We start from the raw sequence: 9,408 nt of genomic DNA on the forward strand, positions 1-9,408 counted from the left end.
GCATCCCTTGTCCTAGCAAAGATCCCGGCACAGTGTCCGTACTTTACTGAGGGACATGACAGCAGCCGGAGAGGGTCTCCCAGCCACAGTCATCTGTGCTGGAGGAGATGCCCAGAACTGGTCCCCTGTCAGCTCGCCCGGTGATCTACTACAAAACATGCTGTTGTCGTGTCTCTTTTCTTTTGTGTGATCTGGGGTCTCTCTTTTCTTGATAGATGTGTTTATTTGTGGGGGCTATAACGGAGAAGTGATCCTGGGAGATATCTGGAAGTTGAATCTGCAGACTTTTCAGTGGGTGAAGCTCCCGGCTACCATGCCCGAGCCAGTTTATTTTCACTGTGCAGCTGTTACACCGGTAAGTTTTTGTTTTCGTAACCTTCCTTACATAGTTGCAGGTGATAAGGAAATCTTTTCAGCAAAGTTAGCAAAGAAAAAGATTCTGCAGTTAGCAATCTTGAGTTAAGAATGGGTTTCTACAACTCTCTTCAAGACAAAGCTAGCTCTCCCTCTGAGAAAAGGGGAGAGAAACCATATACACAGCTTAAAAGCAGCAGAAATGTGAAAGGAAGGCTGTGTGTGGCATTCAGGCCCTGGTAGGGACAGAAAAGCTGTCTTTTGGGAGGGCAGAATAGCTCTATCCCCACGAAGCCTGTTGTTAAAGATCCCATTAGTTTCACGAAGGCAAGGGCCTTTATTTTCATCTTTGTATTCCCAGTATTTGGCACTGTGAATACTTCATATAATGTTAGTTTAATGTTTGCTGAAGGCAAAAAAAAGGGAAAGAAAAAGAAAAAAGCTACAGTTTTCTCCTAGTAACTCAGTCATTATTTAAACCCTTCTTGATCTCTATGTTGGGATCTGTGAGAAATTCTTTTTTGCTTCACCTCATCTCACTTTGGCCTAGTGGGCAATTTTTTGCTGACTCTTCAGCCTCAGTATCTGTTTCTTTCCCATTTGAATTTATCCCTTTTTGACTGCCGTTTGTTCACAGGCTGGTTGCATGTACATTCATGGAGGAGTGGTGAACATCCATGAAAACAAACGGACTGGGTCATTGTTTAAGATCTGGCTGGTGGTACCTAGCCTGCTGGAACTGGCATGGGAGAAGCTGCTTGCGGCCTTCCCTAACCTAGCAAACCTCTCCCGAACACAGCTTCTGCACCTTGGACTCACACAGGGACTCATCGAGCGCTTGAAATGAGGATTTCTGGACTGTTCATTGATACTGGAAATGTTAATTTAAAGAGACTCCTTTATTTATGGGCAGTGTAGAATGTGCTACAAAGAGGATTGGTTACCCTGATCAAGGCCTTATTCAGAAAATACATCAGATGCCTTTCTGTAAATTGGTTTTAAGTTTATGGAAATCTCACTTTCCCTTGTGCTTCTTTCTTTGCTTCTCTCCCTCCTGCCCCAACACACACACACACACACACACACACACACACACACATTCACATACTCCCTCTTCCTTGATGGAGTTGAGGGAAAGTCTGAAGGTACCTTAATAATGTTGTGAATCAAGATAGGATAATTTTTTAAAGGAACTCTGAAACTATGACCATGTTAGCCAGTGCTCTACAAATTAAAGAAGCATCATTGACAAAAAAAAAAATTTTTTTTAAAATATTTAAGTCTAGCCACAACAATGAGAAGTTTCAGGATAGAACAAGAAGGCTAACCTTGAGAATCGTGCGGGTTATATGCAAACCTAGATGTTTAACTTACTGTTTTCCAAGATGCTGCTAATTGAGTAGCTGGGTCTGGTGGCTGCACTGGTTGACGTCTTGCTGCAGAGATACCCAAACCCATCCTTTGACTTTGGAGGAACGTCAAGCAGTTCAGCAACTCTTGATTAGTGATTTCTTTTCTCATCCTTACGGTGCCAGCAATGGTTAGGTTTGGCTCGTCACAAGGCTTATGTGTGTGTTGTAGTTGTGTGTTTTATTGTGGCTCTTAGAAATTATGGCACCTAGAACGTTTTGAATCAAGGAGTTTATGGTGGTCAAAGTTCTTCATTGTGGGCAGTTTCAAAATTCTCCTGTGCTTATTCCTGGGTTCAAGTATCTCTTTGACTTCTTCATGGGGGGACTTGTAGACCCTAAATGTGTGGCGTAAATGCCATGGGACATAAAGAAGCTTGTAAGAGGCCAGAGAAGAGCAGGGCAGGGAGGGCCTCGGCGCCAGACTGTGAGGCCCAACGGTCATATTGGCCACTCCCTTTTCACAGATGTTTCTTTTCTGACACTGGGCCACACACCTGCCATTTTCTCAGGCAACAGGTTTTATCTCTGGAAAGCCAACTGGTTCTTGATTTTTCCCTTAGTTTACTGTCTCCCCTTTTTGTCTGCATTTAATGTGCATGGTGCTGTGAGTAATTGTCTAGTCATTGGATAAAAGGTCTTGATGAGGTGGGGGAAGCCATAAGTCATCCTTCCCGATGAACTAAGTATCATTTTAAAAACTAGCATGAGGAAGGAATGAAACTGAGGATCATTATTTTTGGTGTGAAGTTTTAGTTCTGGGGTTTTTTTTGTTTGTTTCGTTTTGTATTTTAACTCTAAGAAAGGAGTGACCTAAATTTTCACTTCTTTGCCATCAGGCTGCTAGATATTTGAGCAAGTCACTGAGATGTGAGCATTTGGAAGTCCTCAGGTGTTCGCCAGGTGCTGCAGGCATACGAGAAGGCACGTGCTGATCATCCCATCGGTCACCTCACAACAGGAGGCTCAGATGGGAGATTTGGGACATATTTTTTTCCTTTAAGTGCCTCTTTTCCACTTAGCTTTTAAAGTTACTCTTCTTTTTTCCTTCATCCCAGAAGGGATCTCTTTAGCTCATGTGTGGATTTAAAATCACTTTTGAGTTGTGGCTAAAGTTACCATCCATTGTTGAGTTCCAGGGAAGAGAAAACTGTGGTCTCTAGACTTGGACTTTTAACTTCCATGCCTTATTAGAACATCCCACCCATGTTGGGTTGAGTTCATGGTGCCCATAGTCTGCAAGGTCTTAGAATACCACTCCCCTGTGAGTTTGGGTCCTTTTGGGGGGACTGAGGGGTAAGGGCCAGAAGAGGAGAAGGAGCAACTCCTCTAGAGGTACCCCCCTCCCCCAATCTTGCCATGACCAAGTCTGTTTGACATTTAGCCTCTTACCACCCACTGCTTAGCTTACTCCAGTGAGGAGCTCTCTCCAGAGCAAGTCAGTTTGAGCAGCGCCATGAGTTCAAGACAAGGCTTTGCTGCATTACTCCAGCCTGGTCTCTGGATATTTGGTGGAATATATCCAGTTCAATAAGCTGTGCTGTCTAGGGTGGTAAAAGGATTTTTGTCATGGATTTATATAGGGACCAAAGCCTGAATGCTCAGCCTCTGTTCTTATCTTCCCATGCTCCTTGGGAAATAAGCAGATCTCTAGCTTTGCTACACTGGAGAGCTAGAAAGAGAGTCTAGTTCAATCCACACTTGCTGGCAAAAAAGGATTTAAGCCTTCTGAGGGCAGTCTTCTTTGAGGTAGACTTTTGGAGGCCTGACATCCAAGACCTTGTATGTGATGTTTTTATAAAAGTACATATCCTTGTTCTAAAGTGTCTTCTTTTAATATAATACTAGTGAAAAGGATGTGGGTGTGACCAGCTCAGAGTGCTATAGAACCGCACATATGCACATGTTCTGGATGCCAAATGAGACTGTGTGTATGATGACTTAAGTGTACATGACTAGAATTTTATATAGGGGTTCCCCAGCCATTTAGTATACCTGTAACCAGCGCCCTGAATTCCTGACACTGTTCCTTGGTTTAGGAAAGTTTATGCCTGCTGCTTCTCTGCCTCTTTGAGGCACTCCCTGCCATCTTACTGCAGTCCTGTAAATTGAAGTGCAATATATAGAAACACATATGAATATATACAGATTATATATAGGGTGTAACTATAAAGCAGGTAGACTACTTTTTTTTCTTTTTTAATCTGCTTTGGGAAGCCAGCTCATTGTTTTAGAGTCAGCTTATATCAAGAATGTGAGATGTGATCAAGCTAGCATAAACCAACTCTTGGTCAGTCTGGATCTTCAAGTCTGTGTTTTCTCACTCCAACTCTTAAAGACTTTTTATTCCTTGGGCTTGTTAGAGTTGAGACTTTTCCCCAGTCATCTTTGTACTATCTCATGTGTGCGTATCTTCCTACATTTCTTTGCCCACAAAAAGAGAAGTCTACCTGTAAGGAATTTCCTAAATGGAGAATTAAAGCCTAATATTTAATACTATCAGTTCTCCCATGTATATACTAATTTATCTGTGAACATAATACGTGATTAAATGAAGACAATAATGCTTTCTTCATTTAATAAAGTATTTTCCACATTCTGGAAAATCTATAAGCCAATATAGAGTAGATGGAAATTTTAACTGTTCTTCAGGGGCCAAACTGAAATCCTTTCCACTGGCAGAATTTTTTTTTCAGGGCCCTAGTGACTTGGTGTAAAAATTTGCTCTAAATTATTCATTTCCATTACATAGCTAGATTTAAATGTATAATAATAAACATTAACTTTTCTAAGCAAAAGGTTTATTAACAGTGACCTTTGGTTACCCAGGGTAGCTAGGGTAAAGCACAGATAATTGAAATTCATAATTAATCAGTGTTTCAACTTTTCTATCAAACAATTGATTCATTTATATTCTTCCTCCCTAGCTCTCTCCCATAAGCACCTCCTTTTTAGTGGAGTGGGGCTAATAAGTAGTTAGAAATGAAAAAGAAGAATCACGGAGGGCTAGAAACCAGCAAGCATATAAGCAGCCCTATTAGCCGTAATTGTCAATTTGATGACAGCTGTTGAACGCTGAAATTAGGACCCACGGGTGGTAATCCTGAGTTGAGATGTTAACTCTTCACTCCTCTGCTTCAGCGTAGTGTTCCTACCCTGAGTTCTAGGCTGTCTCTCCTCTAACCACCAAAGAGCTCTCTGCGCCTACGGGAAGAAGCAGCTACTGTGTGTGAAGCAGAGAAAATCCCATCATTTGAACACATTTCTTTGGCTCTTGACAAATATTTGCATTTCCTCTGTTCTTGCAGGAGCCGTATTTTCCCTTTGGAAATACCCTTTCCAGCCATATAGCTTGGCATGTAGGAAAGGTTGAATTATCCTGGAAGTCTGTGTTGGTCTTCATTCTGTAAAAGCAGTTTGTTTTTATGTGGTCTTACAGATGTTTAGAAAGTGGCACCGTCATTCATTTGTCTAGCTGCCAGCACTCTGATGTAGCACAAAAAGCCATTTTCCTTCTCTTCATTGTTCTGGCATTGAGCTCCAGGACGGATGAGGGTTTATGGTCCTGTGGTCATGAGCTCCCCAGACTGGTCTCTGTTAGCTTCAAGTGCTTTGGTTCCCCAGATTCCTCGGGGCCCCTGGAGCGTTGGCAGCGCCTGAGGCGGGCTCGGCAGAGCTCCATACTCTCCAGGTGTGTCGTGTGGATCGTGCCGGCGATGGCGTTTCCCTTCCGAGGTCGCTGGATTTGCCAGAAAGTGACCTCTTCTTTTACCTGGGGTTACAAAAAGAAGTTCTGAGGTGTGCTTCAAAAGTGGTACCATCTTTTTAGTCTAATATTCATGATTTTATCTTTTTTTTTTTCACTTGCTAGAAGTTTTTTTAAAGGCCCTGCTCAGTCAGTGTACAGGGTGAGTCAGAGGCAGGTTCACCAAGGTGTAGTAATTGCTGTTTTACTAGTTGCACATTTAGAATACAAAGGAGGCATCAGAAACACACTGACTTTCTCCAGAGCCACTTCCTTGTACACAGAGTCTGAGCAGGGACAGCGCCAGGCATCTCCCTGTAAAGGCACCTGCCGATGAGCATTTGACTAGAAGAACCTAGGCAAGAAAGGGAAACCTGTCTCGCAGTCTCTGAGGGCAGGCCTGGGCTTGGCTCTCCGTACAGGGTGCGCTTAGGCCACACACGATGCTTGCCTTACTTTTCAAGCTATTTGCCACAGTCCTGTTCAATAGTGTGGAAGTCCTTTTGCAGTCTGGTGTGCATGCCGTATGATCAGGACAGCTTCTCCACCTTACCTGGTTTCCTACAGGCAAGTAGGAAAAATAGTGAATTTACCCTAAAATGTCCGATCTGTATTTATGTACCTTGTCAGTGTTTTGCTGTTGGTTTTCTAAAAACGATCTGATCAATAAATCTTATCCAAATCGATTTGGCGCAAGGCTACCTTGATTGACGGTCATTTGTGTGTATGTGAGCTCACCGCTGGGACGGAAGCCTCGGTCCACCCACCTCCGCCGCTCCTTTCCCGACCCAGCAGGGCCCACTTTTCTTTGTCATATCTGTGAGTCATCTGCCTTCCACCGCTGCCTGCTGTGGCTCCTTCCCTCTGCTCACTGTCTGGAACTCGTGGACACACAGCCGCCCCCTCAACAGAACGCTGTTCCCCTCAGGACATGAGCAGAAGAGTGAGTGACCATGGGGGCAGGGCACGCTCCCTTTTCCTTTCCCTGTCCTACCCTGCGTACCCCCCGAACTACACTAGCCGAGTTTGTGTGGATGTGTCAAGACATTCTGAAGAGCTGGAGGAGCAATAAGGAAATTCAAAGGGAAAATGTGAATCTTTACATAAGGAGTCACAACTGTTTACGATTCAAGAGAAGAGACCCAGGAGGAGCTGAGCCCTTCGCAGGAGTCCCTTAGGGATGAAACCACAGTTCCCAGCTCTGGCCTTGGTCTTCCAGATGCTTCTTTATCCAAAACCTCGGCTTTGTGTCGCTTCGCCATCAGCTAGGATCCCTCTCCCAGCAGTGCTTTTTTGCGAACTCTGAAGTCTGGCATCGGTGTGGACACTCCCAGTCTGGTCACTTGTAAGGTCTCCCATCCAGAACCGCACACATGCCTCTTAGCTTTCAGTGTTTCCATCGACAAACGATTGGATTAAATATACCCTCTGGGGACTAATAATCTTAGATAACACAATATAAGCCAACAAGAGGAAAACACGTAATTTCTACCCCTTAATGTGTAAGGTGCAGTTGATACACTTACTCGGCGGAGCAGTCTTGTTTCCCTTGCTTTCTTTCTCCTACCTCTTCTGAGGTCTACTCCCCTGAGACCTACCAGGAGTAAGAAATGGACCCTATACCTTTTTGACTTCTGACCAGCCAGAGCTTTGAAATGGACTCTTGTTCGTATCTGATTCGGTTCTTAGTTGAGCCCCAGCTTGGGTGGGGTGGGATGAGGTTTCAGTGGCTTCGTTGGTTTGGGGGTTTTCTTCTTCCAGTTCCATGTGGCTAAAATTTGAGTTCGTCAAAATGCTGTCACTAAGCCATTATAACTGAACAGTTCTCATATGGTTAATCTGCAGTAATTGCTTGAGGGGAGAGAACATCAGTTTCCATGTGTTTCGTGTGAAGAACTAAATTTTTAATTCTATTTAATTTCAACTAAAATGTGAACAGTCACACATGGCTAGTGGCTACCACAGCACAGCTCTGGAAGGAGGTGATCTGGAGAGTTGGGGGACCGAAGCTTATTAGCTCTGGCTCAGTCAGTATTACTGTGTGGCTTAACTCACATGTGAAGTGCTTTGAAGAATGCCTAGCACATAGGAAGCACGGCTGGGTGTTTACTGCTACTGCTCTCTAGCTGCTGTCATAAGAAATGAAGTATTTACTCAGAGTTACAAAGTTAACCAGTAAAGAAACAAAGAGGATGCGGGGGGGGGGGGGCGGTGCTGGGTGGTGATATAAGTGAGCTAAAGCCTCATCTTCCATAGCAGGAACGTAATACATAGAATGTCTCAAATTAAGCAATAACCAGAAAAGTATTAAGTAGAGGCATAAAGGAAGGTATCAAAAACAAAACGAAAAACAGCCCATAGAGCTAACAGGAGCAAGATGGCCTGGGAGGTGTGACGGGCCAAAGCAGGGACTGCTGGATTTTTAAGTATGTTCATGGGTTTTTGTTCATTTTTCCCCTTTTTTCTCCTTTATAAAGCCCAACCCTTCACAGCTCTTTGGATTGAGGCCTTCTTCAGGATACTGTGATTCTGGAGTATTAATTTTGTTTTTGTTTTTAAAGAGTGAGTGCAGCTGTACATGAGGGGGAGGCGGGTAAAGAGAGAGAGAATCTCAAGCAGGCTCCACAGGGCTTGATCTCATGACCCTGAGATTTTGACCTAAGCCAATCAAAAGTCAGGTGTTTAATGGACTGAGCCAGCCAGGTGCCTCAGGAGTATTAGTGTTTTTAAGTTCTTTATTGATTAAGTCATAACTTGACTAGTATTTGGAAATCTTTGATTTAAAAGCCAATCTTGGGGGGCGCCTGGGTGGCTCAGTGGGTTAAGCCGCTGCCTTCGGCTCAGGTCATGATCTCGGGGTCCTGGGATCGAGTCCCACATCGGGCTCTCTGCTCGGCAGGGAGCCTGCTTCCTTCTCTCTCTCTCTGCCTGCCTCTCAGTGTACTTGTAATTTCTCTCTGTCAAGTAAATAAATAAAATCTTTAAAAAAAAAAAAAAAAAAAACCAATCTTGGGAGCTAGTAGGAGGAAAAAAGGCAGGGGAGGGAGAGAATTTAAAAACAAAACACTCTCTCAAGGTTTAGACACGGTTTTGTTCTGTTGCCCAAAGTCCCTTCCTCCCATGCTGTCCATTCATAGAATCAAGCAAGAGCATCACTTTGGAGGCTTTTTCTTTCCTATATTCCACAGTGACGTGAGAGGAGATGGAGGGCTTCTGAGCGGTACAGAGCAGAGCCGGCAAATCCGCCGTCCTGCACAGGCCTCGGGGTCTGGCCCCAAAGTCTCCAGGGGAGCAGTGAGATGCTTTCTCAAGTATCTGAGTGTGTGTGAGCTCCTGCCCTGCAGCCAGCCTCCAGGACGGCCTGGGCAGCTCTGGTAGGAAGGAAGGCAGCAGCACAGCACATGCGGGCAGGGCAGTAACCTGGGCTATGGAGGACAGAAGGACAGGGACAGGTGGGACCTCTGGCCACTTACTATTTCAGAGCCCACCGCAGGCCGCGAGCTGTACAGCCCTAGCCCAAGTGGCAGCTGCGAAAGGAAGATAAAGCAGCTAAGGTTCTCTCTGTGTCGCCTCAGAGAGGACAGACTGTTCAGTTCATCCTGGCTGCCTGGCTGAGGTGGCCCTCCCTGTGACTGCCAACAATGTCGAAAACATCTCCTCCAGCGGACGTGAACAAACTTCCGTGCTCTGGCGACTGCACAGGAATTCGTGCAGACCTCCAGGGTCTTGGTTCCTCCCTGAGCCTCACGCCAGAGGACAAGGGTGGAGTGTGTCCTGGGACAGCCGGGATCCCACGATGGGTCAGTGCTGGCACCTGCCCCTAGCTCCCCTGGAAAGGACGACGACCTCCCGCTCACAACCATGGGATCCCTAAGAACGGCAACTTGGAGGTCGCTCAGA

The 9,408-nt window shown here is 45.0% G+C and overlaps 1 protein-coding gene across 3 annotated transcripts in view; it reads left to right on the plus strand.

Moving 5' to 3' along the window:
* The window catches only part of KLHDC10 (kelch domain containing 10), a 58,265-nt gene extending 56,919 nt beyond the window's left edge, over positions 1 to 1,346 (plus strand). For all 3 annotated transcript variants that reach the window (XM_059171856.1, XM_059171857.1, XM_059171860.1), the window contains 2 exons: positions 216 to 355; positions 992 to 1,346. In XM_059171856.1, the coding sequence (XP_059027839.1) occupies positions 216 to 355; positions 992 to 1,201 (350 nt within the window). In that variant the 3' untranslated portion in view covers positions 1,202 to 1,346. The remainder of the gene's footprint in view (positions 1 to 215; positions 356 to 991) is intronic.
* The last annotated feature ends 8,062 nt before the right edge of the window (positions 1,347 to 9,408 follow it).

This window comes from Mustela lutreola, chromosome 4, assembly GCF_030435805.1.
Source record: "Mustela lutreola isolate mMusLut2 chromosome 4, mMusLut2.pri, whole genome shotgun sequence".
Lineage (NCBI taxonomy): Eukaryota > Metazoa > Chordata > Mammalia > Carnivora > Mustelidae > Mustela > Mustela lutreola.